Source organism: Oncorhynchus gorbuscha, linkage group LG07 (genome assembly GCF_021184085.1).
Source record: "Oncorhynchus gorbuscha isolate QuinsamMale2020 ecotype Even-year linkage group LG07, OgorEven_v1.0, whole genome shotgun sequence".
NCBI classification, from domain to species: Eukaryota; Metazoa; Chordata; class Actinopteri; order Salmoniformes; family Salmonidae; genus Oncorhynchus; species Oncorhynchus gorbuscha.
The window spans coordinates 24,150,938-24,178,530 of NC_060179.1; the positions used below are offsets into that span (position 1 = coordinate 24,150,938).

At 41.2% G+C, this 27,593-nt stretch overlaps 1 protein-coding gene across 3 annotated transcripts in view; it reads right to left on the reverse strand.

The window, feature by feature from the left end:
* The window catches only part of LOC124039678 (vesicular, overexpressed in cancer, prosurvival protein 1-like), a 103,050-nt gene that overhangs the window by 13,097 nt on the left and 62,360 nt on the right, over positions 1-27,593 (reverse strand). For all 3 annotated transcript variants that reach the window (XM_046355900.1, XM_046355899.1, XM_046355898.1), the window contains exon 3: positions 11,754-11,831. In XM_046355900.1, the coding sequence (XP_046211856.1) occupies positions 11,754-11,831 (78 nt within the window). The remainder of the gene's footprint in view (positions 1-11,753; positions 11,832-27,593) is intronic.

Consider the following 27,593-nt stretch of genomic DNA (forward strand, 5'->3'; position numbering starts at 1 on the left):
AGCACCTCCATGCTCTGGACACTACGCTGACAGACACAGCAAACCTTCTTGCCACAGCTCGCATTGATGTGCCATCCTGGATGAGCTGCACTACCTGAGCTACTTGTGTGGGTTGTAGACTCCATCTCATGCTACCACTAGAGTGAAAGCACCGCCAGCATTCAAAAGTGACCAAAACATCAGCCAGGAAGCATAGGAACTGAGAAGTGGTATGTGGTCACCACCTGCAGAACCACTCCTTTATTGGGGGTGTCTTGCTAATTGCCTATAATTTCCACTTGTTGTCTATTCCATTTGCACAACAGCATGTGAAATTTATTGTCAATCAGTGTTGCTTCCTAAGTGGACAGTTTGATTTCACAGAAGTGTGATTGACTTGGAGTTACATTTTGTTGTATAAGTGTTCCCTTTATTTTTTTGAGCAGTGTACATTTGAGGAACCTGAGTAGACGGGGTACTATACATGATATCAGGAATAGTCAAAATCATCCTGCTTCCTTCCGACAGGATACCAACTCAAAGTCAGAAGTTTACATACACTTTATCCAAATACATTTAAACTCAGTTTTCACAATTCCTGACATTTAATCCTAGTAGAAATTCCCTGTCATAAGTCAGTTAGGATCACCACTTTATTTTAAGAATGTGAAATGTCCGAATAAAAGTAGAGAGAATTATTTATTTCAGCTTTTATTTCCTTTGTCACATTCCCAGTGGGTCAGAAGTTTACATACACTCAATTAGTATTTGGTAGCATTGCCTTTAAATTGTTTCACTTGGGTCAAACTTTTGGGTGGCCTTCCACAAGCTTCCCACAATAAGTTGGGTGAATTTTGGCCCATTCCTCCTGACAGAGCTGGTGTAACTGAGTCAGGTTTGTAGGCCTCCTTTAATCGCACATGTTTGTTCAGTTCTGCCCACAAATTTTCTATAGGATTGTGGTCAGGGCTTTGTGATGGTCACTCCAATATCTATCCACATCGATGGAACAGTAGTGGAGAGGGTAGTAAGTTTTAAGTTCCTCGGCATACACATCACAATAAGAACAATAAGAATTTGTTCGTAACTGACTTGCCTAGTAAAATAAAGGTAAAATTAAAATTTAAAAAATCACAGACAAACTGAATTGGTCCACTCACACAGACAGCATCGTGAAGAAGGCGCAGCAGCGCCTCTTCAACCTCAGGAGGCTGAAGAAATTTGGCTTGTCACCAAAAGCACTCGCAAACTTCTACAGATGCACAATCGAGAGCATCCTGGTGGGCTGTATCACCGCCTGGTACGGCAACTGCTCCGCCCACAACCGTAAGGCTCTCCAGAGGGTAGTGAGGTCTGCACAACGCATCACCGGGGGCAAACTACCTGCCCTCCAGGACACCTACACCACCCGATGTTACAGGAAGGCCATAAAGATCATCAAGGACAACAACCACCCGAGCCACTGCCTGTTCACCCCGCTATCATCCAGAAGGCGAGGTCAGTACAGGTGCATCAAAGCTGGGACCGAGAGACTGAAAAACAGCTTCTATCTCAAGGCCATCAGACTGTTAAACAGCAACCACTAACACTGAGTGGCCGCTGCCAACACACTGACTCAACTCCAGCCACTTTAATAATGGGAATTGATGGGAAATGATGTAAAATATATCACTAGCCACTTTAAACAATGCTACCTAATATAATGTTTACATACCCTACATTATTCATCTCATATGAATATGTATATACTGTACTCTATATCATCTACTGCATCCTTATGTAATACATGTATCACTAGCCACTTTAACTATGCCACTTTGTTTACATACTCATCTCATATGTATATACTGTACTCGATACCATCTACTGTATCTTGCCTATGCTGCTCTGTACCATCACTCATTCATATATCTTTATGTACATATTCTTATCCCCTTACACTGTGCATAAGACAGTAGTTTTGGAATTGTTAGTTAGATTACTTGTTGGTTATTACTGCATTGTCGGAACTAGAAGCACAAGCATTTCGCTACACTCGCATTAACATCTGCTAACCATGCGAATGTGACAAATACATTTGATTTGATTTGATTTCTCTCCAAAAAGTACAATCTTTGTCCCCATGTGCAGTTGCAAACCATAGTCTGGCTTTTTATGGCGGTTTTGGAGCAGTGGTTTCTTCCTTGCTGAGCGGCCTTTCAGGTTATGTTGATATAGGACTCGTTTTACTGTGGATATAGATACTTTTGTACCTGTTTCCTCCAGAATCTTCACAAGTTCCTTTGCTGTTGTTCTGGGATTTATTTGCACTTTTCGCACCAAAGTACGTTCATCTCTAGGAGACAGAACGCGTCTCCTTCCTGAGCGGTATGACGGCTACGTGGTCCCATGGTGTTTATAGTTGCGTACTATTGTTTCTACAGATGAAAGCGGTACTTTCAGGCATTTGGACATTTCTCCCAAGGATGAACCAGACTTGTGGAGGTCTACAATTTTTTCCCTGAGGTCTGAGGAATTTCCAAGCTGTCTGGCACAGTCAACTTAGTGTATGTAAACTTCTCACCCACTGGAATTGTGATACAGTGAATTATAACTGAAATAAAAACAATTGTAAACAATTGTTGGAAAAATTACTAGTGTCATGCACAAAGTAGATGTCCTAACCGACTTGCCAAAACTATAGTTTGTTAACAAGAAATTTGTGGAGTGGTTGAAAAATTTGTTTAAATCACTCCAACCTAAGTGTATGTACATTTTCGACTTTGACTGGTACTGTGTGTGTGCGTGTGCAAAAGTTTGGACACACCTACTCATTCAAGGGTTTATTTTTATTTTTCACTATTTTCTACATTGTAGAATAATAGTGAAGACATCTTCTACTTATTGGTGTCCTTTATTAGTGGTTTCTTCGCAGCAATTCGACCATGAAGGCCTGCTTCATGCAGTCTAACCGGGAAAATTTTATTCAAGTGCAGTAGCAAAAACCATCAAATGCTATGATGAAACTGGCCCTCATGAGGAACGCCACAGGAAAGGAAGACCCAGAGTTACCTCTGCTGCAGAGGATAAGTTCATTAAGGGTTAACTACACCCCAGATATTGCAGCCCAAATAAGTGCTTCAGAGTTCAAGTAATAGACACATCTCAGCATCAAACTGTTCAGAGGAGATCGCATGAATCAGGCCTTCGTGGTCAAATTGCTGCAAAGAAACCACTACTAAAGGGCACCTATAAGAAGAAAAGACGAGCTTGGGCCAAAAAACACGAGCATTGGACATTAGACTGGTGGAAATCTCTCCTTTGTCTAAATTTGAGATTTCTGGTTTCAAAAGTGGTGTCTTTGTGAGACGCAGAGTAGGTGAACGGATGATCTCCGCATGTGTGGTTCCCACCGTGAAGCATGAAGGAGGAGGTGTGATTTTGCTTTGCTGGTGACATTGACGGGTGATTTATTTTGAATTCAAGGCACACTTAACCAGCATTTTTACCACAGCATTCTGCAGTGATATGCCATTCCATCTGGTTTGCGCTTAGTAGGACTATCATTTGTTTTTCAACAGGACAATGACACAAAACACACTTCCAGGCTGTGTAAGGGCTATTTGACCAAGAAGGAGAGTGATGGCCATCAGATGACCTGGCCTCCACAATCACCAAACACAACCCAATTGAGATGGTTTGGGATGAGTTGGAGCAAACAAGTGCTAAGCATATGTGGGAACTCCTTCAAGACTGTTAGAAAAGCATTCCTCATGAAGCTGGTTGAAAGAATGCCAAGAGTGTGCAAAGCTGTCATCAAGGCAAAGGGTGGCTACTTTGAAGAATTTCAAATATATTTTGATTTGTTTAACACTCCTTTGGTTACTCAATGATTCCGTATGTGTTATTTCATAGTTTTGAGGTCTTCACTATTATTCTATAATGTAAAAATAAAGAAAACCCCTTGAATGAGTAGTTGTGTCCAAACTTTTGACTGGTATTGTATAGGTATTGAGAGTCTGATGATTTAAGCACACTGTTTGATGAAATAAGACACAATTGACTCAAGAGGGAGCCAGAAATAAGGAAAACCAGAAGAAAAAACCTTAACCTGACCTGACCATCCTCCTCTCGCTCCTGCTGGCATTTGCAGATTCTGCCGTTACTCTCCTGAAGTTGCCAGTATCGGCTACAGGAGGAGTCGGCAACCTTTCTAGTGTGGAACGTCATTTCATCTTAAAATGTATACCGATCTGCATGCCAGTTAAGGTTTTCATATGCACATTTTCGTGGCACAGTTTCATTTAATTTATAATAATATCTTCGTATCTCAAATTAATTGCCATTGTGGTTAATCATAATTCTATCCAATTCTAAATGAAAATGAAACAAACCTAAAAAGTAACTTCTATTGCCATGGTCAACTCTGTCAAAATAGCCTACATAAAGCCAACAAAAAATAACAATGCAGCCTGCAGGTAGAAAATATCCTGATAAAATAAATACCCTATAAATCACATTGGCTACGCATGGCCTGTCTGCAACGAACATGAATCAACTCCAGCTAGAAAACCTGCAACATTGTATAGAATATTCTGGGCCCTCAGAGATTCCAGGGCCTGTGAGCTCAAGACAGACACAGCTGTAGGCTATTTGCACAAGGGATAAGAGGGCATCAGGTAGGCCTATTTTATGACGTTTCCACTGGATCAGAGCATGACATGTATCCCTTTCATGCTGAATTGTTATCAGAAGGGAGAGAGCTGGAAAGATTTTCAAATACATTGAAGAACTATTGTTATTCTCAATGGATGTAAAAACTGTAACTAAGCCAATCAGGAACATCCAATGTCATCTTGGTATGCAACTCCAGTGTAGATTTGGCCCTGTGTTTTAGGTTATTGTCCTGCTGAATGGTGAAGTCGTCTCCCAATGTCTGTTGGAAAGCAGACAGAAACAGCTTCTCAGCTAGGCTTTTGCCTATGCTTAACTCTATTCCCTTTTTTCATCCTAAAAAACTCCCTAGTCCTTGCTGATGACAAACATACCCATAACATGATGCAGCCACCACCATGCTTGAAAGAAAAAGTGTTATTCAGTGATGTGTTGGATTTGCCCTAAACATAATGTTTTTGTTTCAGGACAAAGCTAATTTCATTTTTTGCAGTTTTACTCTAGTACCGTATTTTTAATAGGATGCATGTTTAAAAAAAAAAATTGTTTCTTCTGTATAAACTTCCTTCTTTTCACTCTGTCACTTAGGTTAGTGTTGTGGAGTAACTACAATGTTGATTCATCCTGTAACTGTTTCATCCTCTCCTATTACAGCCATTAAAACTCTCTCCTCTCCGGCAACTAAGTTAGAAAGGACGCCTTTATCTTTGTAGTGACTGGGTGTATTGATACACCATTCAAAGTGTAATTAATAACTTCACCATGCTCAAAGGGATATTCAATGTCTGCAATAGGTGCCCTTCTTTGCTAGACATTGGAAAGCCTCCCTGGTCTTTGTGGTTGAATCAGTGTTTGAAATTCAGTGGGTGGGTGTGGAACCATAGACAGCAGGGGTTCAAACTCAGTTCCTAGATTTGAATATAAAAATGGATTTTATCAAACAAAACTATGCTGCATTTTTATCTCTGGGACCCTCAGGATAACAAATCAGAGCAAGATTACTGAATGTAAGTACATTATTTACCTTCAGATGTGAATGTATCAAACCAGACGCCATGATCATTTTGTTGTTTCACTGTAATAGCTACTGCAAATTGAACAGTGCAGTTAGATCAACAAGAATTTAAGCTTTCTGCCCAAGATATGTTTATGTCCCGGGAAATTTTCTTGTTACTTACAATGTCATGCTAATCACATTAACCCACGTTAGCTCAACCGTCCCGGTATAGGGACACCGATCACGTAGAGATTAAGCACATTTTTTTATCATGAACTTATTTAGGCTAGCCATAAGAAAGTGGTTGAAATTGAATACTTATTGACTCAAGACATTTCAGCCTAAAATGTATTAATTGTGTGTAGGCCAGTGACACAAAATCTCAATGTAATCCATTTTAAATTCAGGCTGTAACACAACAACAAAACATTTATGGTTATGAATACTTTCTGAAGGCAAACATTGTTTCTAAATATTGGAGTGAAACAAGCTTATATTTTGGGTTCTGATGGGGTACGACAGTTGAACTAAGCTCATAAGGAATTTATAAGTCACATTTAATTAATTCAGCGTACATTTAATTAATTCAGAAGTCCAAAAATGGATAAAGCACCTGCAGATTGCCCCTTTAAACGCAATACTGCACTATATGTGTCAATAAAACCATGAGTTTCTTAATCGTGCTTACAGTTATTCTGAATGGAAATAGTGTCTCAGCACAACAAGCGTGCTCTATACGAGCCACAATCAGTGGTTTGCTGTGAGTTCATTTGAAGGAAGGGAATCTGAAGCATCAGCATAATCAAGAAGTATATACTGCATGTACTTCCTGGAAGCAATAGAATCACACTGTGCTGAGCTTTCACAATACACCGGATTGAACCAAATCCACTCAGTTTGTTCTGTATTGATTACCTTTAGAGTTGTAGCAAGTCATGTCCCAATAAGAACAGCAAAACTCACAGCTTAGGCCAAATTGTTGAATTATTCACATTGAAGCACAAACAAGAACCCCCAACCCAAGAGATTCATCAAAATATGAATACTATAAGGTCTTACAAAGAGCCATCTACAGAAATAACAATCTATATATGTCTCTGAAAGGATCATTTCCAGTCATGGCACAGTGCACATGTCTTTTGATGCAAGCATGTTGTTAAATTAGGGGGCCATTACACCTAGTTTGTTTGGAGCTTAAATTATGTTCGTTTGGACAGGTGTGAACACTTTATCCACTCAGGTGTGCACCAAACATGCACCATGGTTCACGCTAAAAAAGGTTGGTGGTGCAGTTCGCTGCAGGTGAAAACGCAGTCTGGCCCAAACTAAGGAAAAGAACCAAAGGTGCACAGTATTATTGGTCGTTTGACTGAGTAACTTGATATCGGATGCAGATAAGGGTCTCCCCTATTCTCTGCACGTAGCAGTTAATACAGCTGCTATTGCTATAGTAGTATGAAGATTGGGACACAGGTAATGTTCGCCTCCGGATCAAAGATGGATTTACCGTGAGCATTTTTGTCCAATAAATAAATGACTCGCATTAAAATACGTGGTATTGTTTAGGTATTTCATTTGTTTGACATTTGGCAACGTGTATGAACTCACTGGAAAATAGATTGAACAACAAAAACAATGATGTGTGTGGGTGTATGAGGACTAATACATCTGACAAAGTTCTGGCTCACTTCAAGATGTAATAAAGCATTTTGAAAGGAGCATTATGGCTGCGTTTAGACAGACAGCCCAATTCTGATCTTTTTTCCCCACTAATTGGTCTTTTGACCAATCAGATCAGCTCTAAAAAAGTTCTGATGTAATTAGTCAAAAAAACAGTTAGTGAAAAAAAAAGATCAGAATTGGGCTGGCTGTATAAACGCTGCCTGGGTGTCACTTGTGTTCGTTGAAAAGATGGGTTTTTATTATCAATGGTTAATATTGTATGAATTCACTGGAAAATAGATTGAGCAACAAGGAAGTCAGATAACCTAGGAGTTGCAGGGTGTGTATGAAGACGTGAAAGCACACAACTGATAAATGTTCTGTCTCACTTCCTCAGTTGATTGAAATGCAATCTGGGATTCAAACAATAACCAACCACTTTTTTTGGTAAACAGCTTTCTGTAGAAATGCAATGACTCTAATAGGCTTTGGTTGCAAGGAATGACCATCCTTGATTTAAAAAAATTATACTTTTAACCACCATGTTTTGAAGCTATGCAATGTTTGTTTAAAATGATATTGGGGTTTTGGAGTAAGACTGTTAAACTTAAGCATTTCTAAGTTATATTCTTCAAGCATAAATGGCTATAAACCATTAATTTAAAATGAATAAAATTGATGTAGTCATCTCGGATTAACCATATGAGTATGACAGGAACAGTGTGCACTGTTATGCTACAGATGTACATTTAGGCTGGGTGTCATGTCAGTTCAACAGTTCTTTATCATCGTAAATAATACAACAAGGAAACTCTGGAATTAAATTCAGATAACATAAAAATCCTGGCTGGACTCGAGTGCCTTCATTGTAGCTGGAGTTTTTTTCCTAACCTAAATAACAAACCAATAAAACAGCAAATCATTAACCCAACAATATATTAGAAAAGCTGTGGAGTTACTGTGGAGAGTCAACCCCATCTTAACAAGAAGCTGAGAGGAGTGAAGACTTCATTTGTTAAAGGTGAGTGATGCAGAGTGCTGTTCAAGAGGAAGTTCTTTCCATCTAAACATGTCTATTTTACGTGACAAAAATATTTTTCAAACTTCCATCAATATGGATTGATGTCAGGTCTAATTCCTTGCGAGCATTCTCTGCATCCTCTATCTTTCAGATGATACTGACAGCGTTGGCAGCCTGTGCCTTTCTGCTGTAATGTTCTCTGGGTATGGAACACCGAGAGCTGATGAACAAGCAGCTTTTACACCATGTTACTCAGAGCATTGTGACCACAGTGGACAGTGAGGGATGTGTTCTGTCTATTTATGGTGCATTTGGCTGTGCATAGCTGCATAGTTCCTCATTTTGTATGGTTTGTTTTGAATAATGGCTTTCAACTTTCAATTGAGAACTACCAAAGTGATTGCTAATACTAGGGTTGCAAAGGAAGGGTATATTACTGGAATTCCCCCCCAAAAATCTCCCCAATTTCATGGCATCCAATTGGTAGTTATAGTCTTGTCTCATCGCTGCAGCTCCCGTACGGACTCGGGAGAGGCGAAGGTCAAGAGCCATGCATCCCCCAAAACACAACCCAACCAAGCCGCACTGCTTCTTGACACAATACATGTTACCAAATGTGTCAGCTAGAGATGATGTGCAGGAGCTAGCAGAGATTTGTAGTTTTCCATGATGTTTACTTTGATGCTAATTAGAATGTTCAAATCTGAGAGTAAATAGAGCCGAATATCTCAGAGAGATGTAAATGGTTATCAAAACGTCACGCCAGGGTAAGACTACACAAAACACAACCCATATTTTATGTGTTTCTAAAATCCCTCATGGGAAAAATGATTGTGATTGTAACCATTTCCCTGTTTGACTGCTAGGTTTTACGGGTATTATGAGACCTCCACAGTGGGGCTCTATGGGTAAATAAGTGTGACGTTTCCTTAGCTTTAAAAGGGGAAATCTGTGATTGGTACATACATTTTTGTACTTTTAAATTAATGATATACAGTACCAGTCAAATGTTTAGACACATCTACTCATTCATTTCTACATTGTAGAATAATAATGAAGACATCAAAACTATGAAATAACACATATGGACTCATGTAGTAACCAAAAAAGTGTTAAACAAATAAAAACATTTTATATAAGTAGCCACCCTTTGCCTTGATGGCAGCTTTGCACACTCTTGACATGTTGATTGAGATGCATTCCAGGTGACTACGTCATGAAGCTGGTTGAGAGAATGCCAAGAGTGTGCAAAGCTGTCATCAAGGCAAAGGGTGGCTACTTTGAAGAATCTCAAATATATTTGGATTTGTTTAACACTTTTTTAGTTACTACAGTTTAATCTGCTAGTTAACGAGCAGAACCTTGAGCTCATGCAATGGAAAGCATTCTCAGGGTCTATTCCAAAAAACGAAATCGCACCCCGTTCCAAGTACAATGTCTATCTATTCTGCAAAAAAATCATTATGGAATAGGAGCCGTTTCCAGAAAAACATTCTTTCTTCCTTTGAATGACAAAGGGTTCAAATACAAAAGGGACTTTGATTTGCTAAACACTGAAAAAGGAGAGATACACACAGAGAATCTTCGACGTAGAGTACCATGTCGATCAACTGGCCACATTCTCCCAAACACCTGTGGCGCTGGGAGAGTACAGTGCCACCAACAACAACTGCCACTCAGTGAAGCAGACAGTGCGGCTAGAGGAGAGGACAGAGAGACAGAGCACCTGGCAGACCAGCGTCTCCTCCTCCCTGACCATACCCACCTCCATAAAAGGAGGGATACCAATAATCTCTGCTACAGCTAATGTCGTCGTCACGTCTGAGAAAACCCACACCAACGGCAACTCTGTGACTGAAACCGTCCGCCACTCAATGAGTGGAGGTGTCTGTCCCGGCCAACCATCACTGTACGGTGAAAATGGCAGGAAAAAAGTATAAGATTGAAATCCCATTCACCGCACACCTGGCTAAAGAGTACACTGACGGCACTGTCCATACCACCACAGTGACGGGCGTCTAACGAGGTCTACAGGTGGGGGGGATTGACGCAGTGGCGGAACGCTGTAAGCCTAACCCCAATCCCCAGCCCTATGCTGCATAGGTAGCAGGCAGTTGATACGTCCACTGTAACAGCAGGGCATATGCAGAGAAGCCTGTGTCTATCAACAACGTGTGTGACAATCTTTGTGTTTTGATCTACCAACTGACAGACAGGAATTTGTGGAGTGGTTGAAGAACGAGTTCCAAAGACTTCAACCTAAGTGTAATGTAAACGTCCGCCTTCAACTGTACTTATGAATGCTAGTGAGACATCCCTGACAGTGTACTGTCATTAGTGACATTTGTCAGGAGTGAAGTGTTACAAGTAACCCCTGTTCACATTCCTCATCATCCTCTCACTGTTTGAGAATGACATTCAGCTTGCCACTGACTTTATATAGTCTGCTTGCCTTGACACTATCAGAATAAGCACCCATTTCATCCACATATCCACAGACAAGGTCAGGTGTCCATTACATTGAGAGGGAGAGCGAGGACATTACCCTCCACGTGGGCCTTGAGAACCTCGCAATTGAGTTGACACCAGCCGTGACCCACAAGCTCTGTGAAAGGTAACCAGGCAGTCGCTGATCAAAACCCTTCAGCCAAGGCTGCTAGAGCACCATGAAACCATGGTTTTGTTTACATGGTGAGTAGCGGTTCCATGTTCTGTTTTCGCAGTTGGATTGCGAAAGCAAAGCAGTGATGCCACATGGCTCAACTGGAAAAACAAAGGCTGATGAAGGAGAGAATAAGTGACCCTAGACTCTTGTAACTCAAGAGGTTGTTATGGCTAATTGCACCACCAACATGCATTAATCGTTGAAAAGAGAGGCCTAATTTCATGCTTAATTGCATGTCCCACAATAGGCGTATAAGACAATGCCTGACAGGATCGTGCCCAGTGCACTGCATTTCTCTTTCTGGGTCCCTAACGGTTTCATGATGTCCTTGTCCCCAGCACGCTATTGTTTCGGGTCACAAGCTCTTCGCCTCAACACATCAGCTTCCCGTTGACTCGAGAGCTTAACTACAACATACTCAATGCTCAGTATTGACCAGCCTATACCACTCCACACAGACCCAGTTCCTCTAAGCCTTACTACAAGGGTCCTGTTCTTCATTACCAGCCAAGGGCCACTTCACAAAACACCTTGTTTAGAGAGGTGACAGGGGCGATGGTCGCAGGGGATTATCTGTATGCAAACACCGCAGTCATCTCTGGAGTGGGGTATTGATTTGGCTGCCTGACCCCCTGAACCCTTGAGTTGGGGCCCTGAATACCAATAGCGACAGATGTAGCCTTGGGACTCTCATGGAGGGAAGGAGGGGAGTTAGAGGGCGAGGGCAGAGTAAATGTCGATCCATTGGAAAGGACTGCCTGGTAGGTAGGACTCACCAGAAGTACCATAGCCGCTGGATGGAGAGGGCTCGGACGCAGCAGCGCGTGCCACAGCAGTCCTCGTACGAGCGGCATCTGAAATGAGACACAAAGCAGCCTTGGCGAAACACATTTCTTCTAGTCACATGTAGAAACAGAGTGGAATGTGTCATGTACAGTAAACCCAAACCATATCGGCATTTCTTTTCATTTCCATTACGTCTCTATTTTTGACCAGGCAGCTTCAGTGTTGAATCTTGAAATAACAGCACACCTTACAAGACATGGTTCTAAATACAGTTCATGTATTGCATTAAAAAGTGGCCACATAAAAACAACTTCGATTTCAACAAGCCTCCAGGAGCCTCCAGTATATAATTGTTAGATGCAGTTAACAGACGCGTCAGTATCTTAACTCCATGGGCCGTTGTCCATTTCTCCACACAGCGACGAGTCACGCAGCGAGGCCAGCAGCAGTCATCTTCCTCTCTCCTGATGCTACACTCCACCCAATTAGCCCGTGCTGACCGAGGCCAGTGTTTTACAATGTCCTGGCTGTCTGGGGAGCGAGCTGGTGACAGTACTGCGGCCAGCGACTATGCCACAGTGTCCCCTAGCTGATTGACAACAAAGGAGATGAGAGAGGTCACGGGTGTGAAGGCTCAGAGAGTTCAGCACGGGGACATATTCCACCATCGATTCAACAAGAGGCGTAGAGACAGCAGAGAGCCTGGTGAGTCTGTTACCTCGGGCGTAATGTGGAGACAGATTCATTCTTTGAAAATAGCATAATAGTTTCAGAATGGCTTCTTGAGCGTAGCAGTATTTAATCTGATTCTGCTTTATTGTAATGAAAAGTTAAGGAATAGGTTAGAGATTTGGTGGTTTAAATTGTTTGGTTATTTTTAGAATGTGCCCACTTATGTCATAATGTCAGGAGTATATTATACGAGCAAAAGATTGCGATCCAATTGTGATCAGATCTGTAGCTGTGAGCACTTCTGGACAAGGACATGAATGTGTCTATGTTGTGAAGGCGAATTGGTCCCTAAATGTGACCGCTTTTCAGACATGTCTATTTCAAAAACTATGAAGAGATACTTTTGAACACCTTGTGGCCGCAAAGCATTGTTGTCCAAATGATTTGTAATCTAATCTAAAAGCGTAGTTTCAATACCAGGCATAGACACGGCCTTTTGGAGCTCCCGAGTGGCGCGGCGTCTAAGGCACTGCGTCTCAGTGCTAGAGGCGTCACTACAGACCCTGGTTCGATCCCGGGCTGTATCACAACCGGTCGTGATGGGAAGTCCCATAGGGTGGCGCACAATTAACCCAAACGACGCTGGGCCAGGGGAGGGTTTGGCCGGGGCAGGCCATCATTGTAAATAAGAATTTGTTCTTAACTGACTTGCCTACTCAAATAAATAAATAAATATATACACATACATACATACATACATATATATATATATATATAACAAAATAATCCCGAGAGGCCTGTAATCTCTCCGCAGAACTGTCACATGAGCGCCCTTGATGTCTGACAATACCATACGTTCCATAAATAACGTACCATTTTTCAAAACAGCTTTTGAACCTCTGAAGATACCAAAAACGTACTCATTACTATCTCCTATCAAATTATACATTCGGTTGCCCTCTGATGCTACCTGGCTGAAAGTAGCTGATTGGAGCTGCCAATTACGGCATGTTTGAATTATTCAGTGTTCCTCAATGAAGTGATGCCCCCATAGATTTGGGGTGCGATTCTGTTCCAGCGCTGATGCAGTAGCCAGCTGCAAGCCTTCCAAACTCTACAAATGAGTCATGGCACCAAGCAGAACTATATCAATACTGCTCTAAAGATTCCTTTTTCATCCCTGCCGTACACTCAGTGATGATTGCCTTTGTTCTTTATGTTTTCATCACGTCGCTTATTCACTCACTCCATTCCGAGGCCAGAGACTCCTTATCTGAACTTTTCCGTTTCTATAACAAAGTCGAGTATCTCTTCGAAAAGACAGAATACTTTTTCGAGTTTATTCTCGCTCTGCGGCTCAACATTTGTCTGACCAGTCTTATCAGTTAACTTCCTCACCCTTGACTCAATGTTTTTGTGCAATGTAACTTTCTAAGTTCTAATTTCCAAAGTAGGCCATATGGAACATATCAACTATGGATATCTGAGTCAGACTGCAGCACATACTTCACAAAGTCCCATAGGGGCGACCAAGGAATACATGTTTTATTGATCATGTTTCTCACAGGTTTGATGTCCAGGCTACAATGTATACAATTGAAGAATCTAAAGAATCTAAATTCCTATAGAAACAACGAATTAATTGAAATTGTGGCTGGCATGACTTATAACCTACCTCAGTCACAAAAGGAGAATAATTTCACTGTACTGTTTACACCCTGTATCCTGTGCACTAAACTTCGATTTGACATACAGTTGAGGTCGGAAGTTTACATACACTTAGGTTGGAGTCATTAAAACTTGTTTTTCAACCACTCCACAAATTTCTTGTTAGCAAACTATAGTTTTGGCAAGTCGGTTAGGCCATCTAATTTGTGCAGGACAAGTAATTTTTCCAACAATTTTTTAGACAGATTATTTAACTTATAATTCACTGTATCACAAGTCCAGTGGGTCAGAAGTTTACATACACTAAGTTGACTATGCCTTCAAACCGCTTGGAAAAATTTCAGAAAATGATGTCATGGCTTTAGAAGCTTCTGATAGGCTAATTGACATCATTTGAGTCAATTGGAGGTGTACCTGTGGATGTATTTCAAGGCCTACCTTCAAACTCAGTGCCTCTTTGCTTGACATCATGGGAAAATCTGAAAGTCTGGTTCATCATTGAGAGCAATTTCCAAACGCCTGAATGTACCACGTTCATCTGTACAAACAATAGTATGCAAGTATAAACACCATGGGATCACGCAGCCGTCATACCGCTCAGGAAGGAGACGCGTTCTGTCTCCTAGAGATGAACGTACATTGGTGCAAATCAATCCCAGAACGACAGAAAAGGACCTTGCGAAGATGCTGGAGGAAATAGGTACAAAAGTATCTATATCCACATAACCTGATAGGCCGCTCAGCAAGGAAGAAACCGCTGCTCCAAAACCGCCATAAAAAAGCCAGATTACGGTTTGCAACTGCACATGGGGACAAACATCAAACTTTTTGGAGAAATGTCCTCTGGTTCGATGAAACAAAAATAGAACTGTTTGGCATAATGACCATCGTTATATTTGGAGGAAAAAGGGGGAGGCCAAGGTAATGGAGTGGCCATCACTGACCTCAATCCTATAGAAATTTGTGGGAAGAGCTGAAAAACCATGTGCGAGCAAGGAGGCTTACAAACCTGACTCAGTTACATCAGCTCTGTCAGGAGGAATGGGACAAAATTCATCCAACTTACTGTGGGAAGCTTGTGGAAGGCTATCTGAAACATTTGACCCAAGTTAAACAATTTAAAGGCAATGCTACCAAATTCTAATTGAGTGTATGTAACCATCTGAGCCACTGGGAATATGATGAAAGAAATAAAAGCTGAAATAAATCATTCTCTCAACTATTATTCTGACATTTCACATTCTTAAAATAAAGTGGTGATCCTAACTGACCTAAGACAGGGAATCTTTAGTCGGACTAAATGTCAGGAATTGTGAAACACCTTAGCCAAATATATTTCAACTTATTTTATGTAAACTTCTGACTTCAACTGTAAGTGCATCAAGGACAACATCCCCACAGTGACCTACGTACATATCCCAACCAGAAGCCATGGACAATATATGCACCAAGGTAAAGGCTAGAGCTGCTGCTTTCAAGGAGCCGGACAACAATCCGGATGCTTATAAGAAATCCTTCTACGGCCTCCGACGAACCATTGTACAGGAAAAGCTTAAATACAGGACTAATAACGAATCCTAGCACACCGGCTCTGACGCTCGTCAGATATGGCAGGAATTGCAAACTATCATGGCTTACAAAGGGAAACCCAGCCACGAGTTGCCCAGTGACGCATCCCCGCTTGGTATGGTAACTGCTTGGCATCTGACCGTAAGGTGCTAAAGAGGGTAGTGCATACTGCCAAGTACGCACATACAGGACCTCTACACCAGGCGGTGTCAGAAGAAGGCCCAGAAATTGTAAAAGACTCCACCCAAGTCATAGACTGTGCTCTATGCTACCACACGGCAAGCGTTACCGGAGCACCAAGTCTGGGACCAAAAGGCTCCTTAACAGCTTCTACCCCCAAGCAATAAGAATGCTGAACAGTTAACCAAAATGGTTACCTTGACTATTTGCATTTACCCTCATTTTATTTGCACTGCTGCTACTCTTTATTATCTATTGCCTAGTCACTTTCACCTGTACCTACATGTACATATTACCTCCACTACCTTGTACGTCCTGCACATTGACCCAGTACCGGTACTCCTTGTATATAGTTATATTGTGTTTCCTTTTGGCAAATGTTTCTTATTTATTCATCTGCTTTGTTGGGAAAGGGCTTGTAAGTCAGCATTTCACAGTAAAGTCTACACCTGTTGTATTCAGCATTTCACAGTAAAGTCTACAGCTGTTGTATTCGGTGCATGTGGCAAATAACATTTGATTTGATTCAACATAACACGAGAGATAATGACGGTCGGCCTCCTGGCAGTTCAGACAAATTGTTTCATACATCCTTCTCTAGCAGTCAGATGACAACATCAACGGATTCTCTAATACTGTCACCATGCTCACAAAAAGCAGCCAAAACCAAGGGGTGAGTTTATTCCCAATGACAGGCTCTGTATCCTCACACAGCCTCTGTTGTTTACAAAGCATCTGTCAGCGCTCCTGCCACCGGGAAATTCGAGGCCTGGTGAGAATATTATCAAGTGCTTATTATCAACAGGGCATCTGGTTCACATTAATAACTGACCTCCTGGGTCACTTTAGCTTTCACTGCCTTTAGAAGGGGTGGGGGTGGGGGGAGCTGCCTTGTCACATTTACACAAACTTCTCTGCCCTTGTCACCTCAGTTACCCCTCTCTGGTCCTGTCACCAACATCGCCTCTCTGGACCTTTCAACCCAGTCACCCTTCTGTTATCTGCATCACCCCTCTGCCCCAGTCGCTACGTCACCGCTCCTCTGATGTCATCCCCATCACCCATCTACATCAGTGGTTTCCAAACCTCTCCTCTGATGTCACCCCCATCACCCATCTACATCAGTGGTTTCCAAACCTCTCCTCTGATGTCACCCCCATCACCCATCTACATCAGTGGTTTCCAAACCTCTCCTCTGATGTCACCCCCATCACCCATCTACATCAGTGGTTTCCAAACCTCTCCTCTGATGTAACCCCATCACCCATCTACATCAGTGGTTTCCAAACCTCTCCTCTGATGTCACCCCCATCACCCATCTACATCAGTGGTTTCCAAACCTCTCCTCTGAGACGTTTCACAATTTGGTTGTAGCCCTAAACCAGCTCACCTGATTAAAGTAGTCAAAGGGCTTGATAATTAATTGACAAGTTGAATCAGGTGTGAGAGCTCTGAAATACATGGAACGGCTGGGGGTCCCCGATGAGGTTTGAAAACCCCTGACCTACTCCTCAAAGAGGTAGGCCTAGATAGTTGGTACGCTATGTAAAGCAGACCAGGGGAAAAACACAGGATGTGGTGCCTTTGTAATAAATAAGCGTGTGGCGGTCATGACATTTTGTCAACCGGTGATGGTCAAGCAAATAACTGCTGGTCTCACAGTAATTGACCATTAATGAACATAAAACACATTTAGCATAGCCTACAAGCCACTGACGCAGACCATCAACATTTTAAAAAGTCTAATAAATCCATTTAATATAGCCTACATCATCAAAATAAATCCATTACATACACGTCTAAAGAAACATGATATGAAGAAAATGTAGTCTATTTCAGAAGAACATAATAGCGTACTCAGACATTATGTTAGGCCCTGATCTGAATATGCCATATGGCTATGGGATACACAAGTTCATTTAGCAGACAAGATTTGCTTTGAATTCTGTGGCATTATTTTATATTATTTTATAGTATGAAGAATAAAATTGAACTTGGCTGAATAAAATAGAAAGGATATTTTCTACAAAAGATTTCAAAGGGAGGAGGCACATGCGGCTATTTTGTGTTGAGCGGTTAGCAAAGAAACAGGTCCTCCTATCTGCTTAATTTAGAGTTATTTATGCAACTTTAGATATGATACAAACATTGGCTATGTTTTGATTTGTAATACATTCTAAGGCTGCATGATGCGACTCTAATGATGACTTGAAACAAGTTGCATGAAAGGCATGAGCTCTGCTTTTTTGCGCAGGCCGTACACACTTCATCAGTCTCTCACTCACAATTTAACAAGCACTTGATAATATTCTCACCAGGCCTCGAATTTCCCGGTGGCATCCCCCTTGAGTGGCCGATATGCCCTTGGGCTGAATTTAATCATTATAATTCCCTTCTTCCGGCTGACAATCGCCGTGCTTCGAAACACCTACCTCTCACTCACATGGATCTCTCAGATATCTCAATTCTTATTAGTTATTGCCTGTCAAGTAATTGGGTCCTTCTCACATGCATCTCAGCTCCAAAATAGGCTACAAGTGAAGACAGACACATCAGAGATGCAACTGCGCGTGTCCTTATCAAATTCCGAGGTGAATATTGAAGATGTTAGAACTGTCCACATTTACTTTTTGTCAGCAAACAAGATGAGTAGGCCAAAAGCACTAGCCTAAGTCAATCTACTATCCCCCATTATACAAAAGTTGACCTACTCTATTGGTCAACTTGTCCTGTGCGAGAAATAAGTATTCCATACATACTTTGGGACAGTTGTGGGATGCGATAGATCCCAAATGAATACAACCACTCACAAAAAAAAACATTTTTAAAAGCAATGACGCTGATGCAACAGATCAGATCATTAAGCTTACAATGTTGATGAACTATTAGGCTATTTCTTCAAATTATAAGCGCAGCAACGCACACACGCAGTGATGCACACACAGCAGCAGGCTATTAGAGCAATTGTTCCAAAATGAAATCAATTAACGGGAAAACACTGTTCTCAAAAGTGAACGCAAATGTGATTATGCATGTAATGCTTTATTATATAAAGGTGCATTTGTTTAGGGAAAAATATCTTCCCCAAACTTAAAACTCAAGCGCCACCTATGTTTGCCACTTAGGCTGTAAAGCGGATTAATGTGCTGAAGTTATTTGGCCACTTTAGTTGTGATACAAACCTTATCAAAACATAAGCCTAAGGGCTAGGCTACATGAGGTATGCGACTATGATTTGAAAAAGTCCAAAAATGCATGGGCTCTTTCTTGCCTTGCTGCACACGGTGGAAATCATTCACAAGTGATATTGTCACCCATCAGATTATTCTTAATTTAATTTTGACTTTACATATAATAAATAATATACTGTATGTGTGAAATTCGTTTTGATTTAGAATGGACCATTATCTTGCACCTGTTTCGGAAAAGGGAAAAAATTAAATGTCATCTATGCACTTAAATAGCGAATGGAGGACACTTTTCCTGTGGTTGATTTTCAAGCCACCTAGCTAGGCTATACTCCTGTTGTAAAGCGAAGCAATGTGCTTAACAGTAGGAAAGTTGAGAAATAAGACCATCAAAACTGTGTTGTCTCACGCAATTACATAGCCTATGGAAATGTCGCGCAACATGAGCTCATAGGCTCTCATGAAGTGCTTGATTTGATTTTCGCTTACATTTGCATTGATGTCAGAATGACAATGGAGTGTTGATTACCAGGCAGTTAGCAATTTTGGTAGGCTACTAATGACCATCAGCAGCATCAGAGCTTGGAGAAGCCTAGGTGCCATGACTAAATGGTCACGTGGAATTTGACTGCCATCATGACTGGTGAGCGCGGGTGTGGCTGTAATACGGTCACCACAACAGCCCTAGTAATGGATCTTATAAATCCTACATTGGCATCAATGCATTATTTACACACAAACTCAAGTTACATGCATGTTTCTCAAGTTGGGATGTAGCCCTTACAGCACAGTTGGTGGTTAGAACCTTGAATATTAAATGTAACCCCACATTGCCATCATTTAAAATGACAACTCCACTGACCTTCCAGTTTACATTTAATCAGATAATACAACGCCTGCCTTGACTTCCTCCCAGACAAAAGGGGAAAAGTGCTGGCTTAGGGTTTTCATAGAGTGATTAAAGCCAGAGGCCACCGGGGCACTTACATGACTATGATGTGGAAAGTAGAAATTCTGGAAACTACCATTGGTTGAAGCTCCTGATAAAGCTGAAAGAATAAAGATGTGTGAGGCTTTATGAATCTACAGCTTATGGTGGATGACCCTGAGGGGAGAGGTCTCTTACCGTTGTCATGCTTGGTATTGTTCTCACTGGCAGGGGGATAGAGAGGGTCAGAGGCAGGGTGAATCGATAGATTCAGCAGGAGAAAGTGCAAAACCTTTATTAGACACCCATCTATCCCCCTGCCCGCATGACAAAACACACAGACCAAATCTGTCATCAGTCGACTGGCTATCCTGACCCTCCCCAGGGCCAGGTCAGGAGATGCAGCCTGGAGCTGTTTGGAATGCACCCCTCACTCCCACTTTCTTTTCTCCTTTACCTCTTCTCCTCATCCACAGCACAGTATGGCCCTATAGACTTATCTCCAGGCCTTTATGGTGGCATTACCTGATAAGATGGTGATTAAGATACACAAGTGACAATTTGTCGTGTTATAACACATACAGGCATGCACACACGCACAGAGAAAACTCAGAGAGACAAATTGTGTGTGTGTGTGTCAGCATGCGTGTTTGTTCTTGTTCTGTTAACAATCCAAACTCCACAGCTGTAGGCTCCCATGGCACCTCACACAATCAATCCCACCTCATATTTAATCAATGGTACCTTGTTTGTATTCAACGCCAGAGACACGATTGCTCACAAATGGAGTGCGGTACCCCGCGATAAAGCAGGGCTGAACGGTTGCAACGCTTCCCTCCTGGTGAGCTCATGAACTTGACGAAATGACGAGTCGGCTACATCAAAGACCGATTTGCTTTAGAGGTTTACTCCACTGGTAGGTGCCTAAGACATTGACTGAAACGGCATTCTATTCCCTATATAGTGCATTACTTTTGCCCAGAGCCCTATGGGCCTTGGTCAAAAGTAGTGCACTACTGTATATAGGGAATAGGGTGCCGTGTGGGACGCAGATAGTCATCAAAGTGAACCCAGGAGTAAAGAGAGCACAATAAATCCCCGTTACCAGGGAAACTGATGAGGAAACTGGTTATAGTTTTGTAAACAAGCACAAAATAAACGTATACGGTAAGATATAACGTCGCCCATGGGCTTTGAAATTCTTAACCAGTCCTTAAAAATGCAATACCTTCCACTTCATTTCAACACATAGATATGACATTAAGCACCAGTGGAATTAACCTCCGGAGGAGATATTAACATAGTCAATGAGCCATGTGAAAGGGAGACACTGCCAATGACATTAGGAGAGCCAAATAGAATGTGGGAACAATGGCCATACAAATTGAAGCAATGCAATCAGAGCTGCAGGGTAATGACACATAATACTGGTGCATGGTGGGAGACAGCTCACCATTTGATGAAGTCAGAGGCCAATTTTTGGTGGAATGAATTCTGTTCAACTGAGGGAAAAAAATGTAAAGATTTTCTATGAGTAAAAAGAAAGAGTAGTGTTATATCAAAACAAGTCTACACCCCTGGCCATGTTTTGTAGCTGCAGTTATACACCACAATCCAAAATGAATGGAACATTTTTCTGATTTATGGTGCTTATCTTTTCCATTCATTTGGGGTTGAACCATATAGCTAGATCTACACAACCGATGGCCTGGGTCATCTTGACATTTGAAGCCTGAAAAACTTTGGAGAGTAATGCCTCTTTAGACAGGCAGGAAAAGTGTCCATCCCCTAAATCAGACTCAAACTGCAGTGTTGCCAGGTTAGGCTGGACTGAGTCCAGGAGCAGTTACCCTCCTCTGTGGTCCACTCTCTGAGATAGCTCCAATAACGTCCACCAAAGTAGAATTAAGCTCTTTATGCCTTGGTCAGAGTCCCAGACACCCTCACTAACAGTCAAAATGGCTTATTCTAAGGAAAGCCTCTGGGGAAATTATTTTCTTCTGTCTGCCATGGTTATTTTAGTAGGACATTTCAAGTGTTGAATGTATGAAATTCAAATAAGTTTGAGGACCTGTTAGAGTTGAACAGTCAACGGTCGATTCAAGCAATTCTTGGAAAGAGCTGTGGCACATACAGTCCCTTCAGAAAGTATTCACACCCCTTGACTTTTTCAAAATGTTGTTGTTACAAAGTGGGATTAAAATGGAAAAATGACATATAATGTGTTGCATGAACTGTGTGCAATAATTGTGTTTTAACATGACTTTTGAATGACTACCTCATCTCTGTACGCCACACATACAGTTATCTGTATGGTCCCTCATTCAAGTGGTGGATTTTAAACACAAATTCAACCAAAGACCAGGGAGGTTTCCAATGCCTCGCAAAGAGGGGCACGTATTAGAAGATGAGTAAAAAATGACAATAACGAGCAGACATTGAATATCCCTTTGAGCATGGTGAGGTTACACTTTGGATGGTGTATCAATACACACAGTCACTACAAAGATACAGGCGTTCTACCCAACTCAGTTGCCGGAGAGGAAGGAAACCGCTCAGGGATTTCACCATGAAGCCAATGGTGAAACAGTTCCAGAGTTTAGGATCCATCTTCAGTTGTAGTTACTCCACAATACTAACCTAATTGACAAGTGAAAAGTAAGCCTGTACAGAATTTAAAAAATATTCAAGAAAATGCATTCTGTTTGCAACAAGGTACTAAAGTAAAACTACAATAGAGTGTCCTGAATACACATTGTTATGTTTGTTGCAAATCCAAATCAACACATTGCTTGAGTACCACTCTCCATATTTTTAAGCAAAGTGGTGGCTGCATGATGTTATGGGTATGCTTGTAATCGTTAAGGACTGGAGGGGGAGGGTTTCAGGATAAAAAAAATGTATGGAGGAACACCAGGTTCAGTCTGCTTTCCACCAGACACAGGACAGTAACAATGCCAAATCAACACTGGAATTACTTAGAATTACCAAGAAGAGAGTGAATGTTTCTGAATTGTTGAGTTTAAGTTTTGACCTGAAAATCGTTGTCAGCAATGATCAACAACCAACTTGCCAGAGTATGAAGAACTTTGATTATTTTCTAATAGGCAAATGTTTCACAATCCAGGTTTAGAACACACTTAGACACTTCCCCAGAAAGACTCACAGCTGTAATTGCAGCCAAAGGTGATTCTACCATGTATTGTTTTTATTGAACCTTTATCTAACTAGGCAAGTCATTTAAGAATACATTTTTGTATTTACAATGACATGTATTGACTCAGGGGTTGAATACTTATTCTAATCCATATATATTAGTGTTCTTTTTTCCATGAATTCTTTACAAATGTTAGAATTTTTCTTTCACTTCTTGTCAAAACAACAAACAACAATTAAATCAATTTTAATCCCACAAAGTCAAGGGGTGTGAATACTTTCTGAAGGCACTGTCACCATTATTTTTCATAAACGAAAGGGCAATTCCACAGTAACAAAATTATGCTGAGCCCACTAAAATGTATGGCAAACAAAAAACACTGATTTCGAAGTTTAACACACCATACAACTATATGCCAATGACTACTTTGAACAATTGACACAGTAAAAAAATACATGAAACTGTGCAGATGCAAAGTTTGGTAAGAGAATTACTCTAAAATAGATGTTTTATTCTGTTACCAAAATTTGTATTTACACAGTTCTTCCTGTAAATGTGTTTTTGTCAATTTTTCAGTCACAATTGTTGAAAGTAGCCCTTGTACATAGAGTTCTATAGTTTGTTTAAACTTTAAAGTCAATGTTTTTGTTGGTATACACTTTAAAGTGAAACCTGAGTCTCAGCGTAATTCCGTTACCATGGAATTACCCATAACAAGTACTATCCACACATTTCTAACCAACCGAAGACAATGAACACCCTTTTGAGCGTTTCAAACAAAGCCTCACGTCTGAATATAACAGGCTAATGTTCTTACTCAGCAAGAGTGCAACGTAAGAGAGATTTCTGCTATGACCTAAAGCCATTTTAAAGGCCAGGGCCTGGAAAGCCTTGCTCTGCAACAACCTCTTTCTGCTTTGAGTAAGTGTGAAGATGTCAAAGGATTTGGGATTCTGTGCTGGGTATCCCACTGGAAGAATGCCTCCACTGCCCAGCAACCCTTTTTCCAAATATGCAGTGTAACTGTGTTCGATTTACATCATAGGTTCTGAATAGTGCACTACGCTTTTAGGAATAACAGATAGGTGTCAATAGAGTATCAAAGTACACAGTCGTAAACTATTGGAACCATCAAAGGAACTGAAACATTCACTTACAGTGTATTTGGTAAAGAAAAAATCTATTAGAATCAGTTAGAGGAATGATATTGTCCCGTACAGATGATAACATTCTCCTTGGGTTTGAGGGAGACCCGGTGCTGTCTGTGTCTCCATCAGGATTGACAGGTGGTCTTGTGACTGATGAGGCCCATGACGTGTGTTTACACAGACGTCACCTTGCTCTGTGGAGAAACTGGGTGGGTTTGTTGAGCCTCACAGTAACACAGCAAATAGAGGAACAAACATAAACCTATTTCTGGAGACGGAGGTAACATACATAATGTATGATATCCCCCTTATCCTAAATTGAGTTTGCATGTTTTGCTGTACTCTTGTGGGTAACATTTTAGAGCTCATCAAAATACTGTGAATGGTCTGGTACTTCATCCGAGTATAGCTTAGCCTAATATTGCCCACGCTAATTGTCTATGCATTGATGGCTAATTAGCTGCTAGTGCTAGCACTAGTATTTGGTATTTTATTAGGATCCCCAATAGCTATTGCAAAAGATGACAGAAAACATGGCATAAGACAGAACACCAATAGACAAGAACTACTCAAGGACAGAACTACATCCATTTTTTTAAAGGCACACATAGCCAAATATCAATACATGCACACAAACTTTCTAGGTCAAATAGGAGAGAGGTGTTGTTCCATGAGGTGTTGCTTTATCTGTTTTTTAAAACCAGGTTTGCTGTTCATTTAAGCAATATGAGATGTAACAGAGTTCCATGCAATAATGGCTCTATATAATACTGTATGCTTTTTGGAATTTGTTCTGGATTTGGGGACTGTGAAAAGACCCCTGGTGGCATGTCTGATGGTGTAAGAGTGTGTGTGTGTGTGTGTGTGTGTGTGTGTGTGTGTGTGTGTGTGTGTGTGTGTGTGTGTGTGTGTGTGTGTGTGTGTGTGTGTGTGTGTGTGTGTGTGTGTGTGTGTGTGTGTGTGTGTGTGTGTGTGTGTGTGTGTGTGTGTGTGTGTGTGTGTGTGTGTGTGTGTGAGTCAGAGATGTGTGTAAATTGACTATGCAAACAATTTGGGATTTTCCACACATGAATGTTTCCTATAAAAATAAGTGATACATATGCATTACACATTATGTTACACATACGCGTTACACATACTGTAAGTATCTGCTAAGTACTTTATTCAATGCCCTTGTGAAGTAGTGAATTAATGTTGGGGACTTGTAGGCTTAAAAACCACATATTGTAGTCCTGCATGGAATGAGCTTGCAGTTGAAAATAAGCCACTGTTGTGAAGTGGATCATTACAAACTAATGATAACCTTTAAACAGACTGCGTTTAATTGCACTCTGTCATTAGTGGCCAACAATAGATGACCTTTTGTTTGAAGAGCAGAACACCAATGAGTCATTTTCATATAGGTCATCTATTTTCCATCTCCAACACACTGTTTATTTTGTTGTCACAAAGATGGATTCTATTTGACGAAAACATGGAACTTCTGCCCAATGTCACTCTCTAAAGTCTATTTCTCTCCAGAGTTCGAATAACACCATAATGGCCCGACTTAGAACTCAAGATTGTGAAGTTTGTTCCCACTTTATGTATCCATTACATACTGTTGATGAGAATTCCATCCCTAGGATGGAAGAAAAACATTTAGAAAGGCCAACTAAGCCAGAGTAACTTAATACCCTGCCCGAAAAGAGATACATGCACATTTTAAAAGAGAATTAAACATTAAGAATTGAATAAGTGCATTGCATAAACAACCTCCTAATTCGAGGTCAAAGTCTTCCATACAAATGTTGTCTGAAAATCAATTTGGGTGAAAAATAACCAAATTGCAAAGTGACTCCAAAAGCCCAAACCCACATAAACGGTGTCTATATGGAGTTAGAGCTGTTAGGGTGACCATATTATAAACCCAGTCATTGTGCAATCGTGTGCAAATACAGAGTTGACAGGCCACTATTTAAAAAGAGGATCCCAGCTTTCTCATGCATATTTATTACTCAATTCTTAAAATATAGCACATTAATCTGCTTTCCAAACAGTGTAGGGGGCTATAACGGTCCTCTAATACAGGACTATTCGTAATGTGATGAGCGGAATGGATAGTCATATTTTAGGCTAATAATATACCTCAATCACTGTTAGCAAAAAAAGCTGTTCAATGCATGGCTGAGCGTGTATAGTGTAGAGTATTTTTATTTTATTTAACTAGGCAAGTCAGTTAAGAACAAATTCTTATTTACAATGACGGCCTACTCTGGCAAAACCCTCGATTTACCTGGATGAAGTTGGGCCAATCGCGAGCCGTCCTATGGGACTCCCGATCACGGCCGGTTGTGACACATCCTGGGAACGAACCAGGGTCTTTAGTGACGCCTCCAGCACGGCAATGCAGTGCCTTAGAACGCTGCGCCACTTGGGAGGCCTGGTTTGTTCACAGGCTGGCTATAGTCCTAGGCTATTTCAGGCTATTTTTATAAACACATTTCATGCAATTCTACTACACATCTACTACACATTATATGACTGGTACTTTTTACCCCTTTTTTCCATTATATCCAATTGGTAGTTACAGTCTTGTCCCGTCGCTGCAACTCAGTCATGCGTCCTCTGAAACACGACCCTGCCAAGCCGCACTGCTTCTTGACACACTGCTTACTTAACTCGGAAGCCAGTTGCACCTGTGTGTCGAAGGAAACACTGTAAAGCTGACACCCGTAGTCAGCTTGCAGGCGCCTGGTCTGCCACAAGGAGTCACTACAGCGGGATGGGACAAAGAAATCCCAGCTGGCCAAACACTCCTCTAACCAGGACAATGATGGGCCAATTGTGCGCCACCTCATAGGTCTCCCGGTCACAGCCGGCTGTGACACAGCCTGGAATCGAACCATGGGCTGTAGTGACACCTCAAGCACTGCAATGCAGTACCTTAGACTGCTGCACCATTCGGGAGGACTGTTAGAATTGATTTTAAAACAACAAATTACAGTACTCTGCTGGCACTGACAAAGAGATAAATAAAAAACTACATTGTCCATACAATAGGCCTACGAGAAGGGGAGACACAAATAGAATGTGAGTCATTCTAAACTGGAGGAGGAAATTATTGTCCAAAAACTAACTTTTAAGTAGCACTGATCCAACAATTATAAATATAAATAGTGAATATGTGCAGTGCGCACTCACCAGGGATATTGCCAATGCTCTCTGCTGGTGCAAATAAGATGGGCTATACAGTTGTTCGCTCAATTAAGTTGATAATTTTGATTCTAAAAGACAGAAGTCTTTTCATCGTCATCTCTCTTTTCATCGTCATCTCTTTA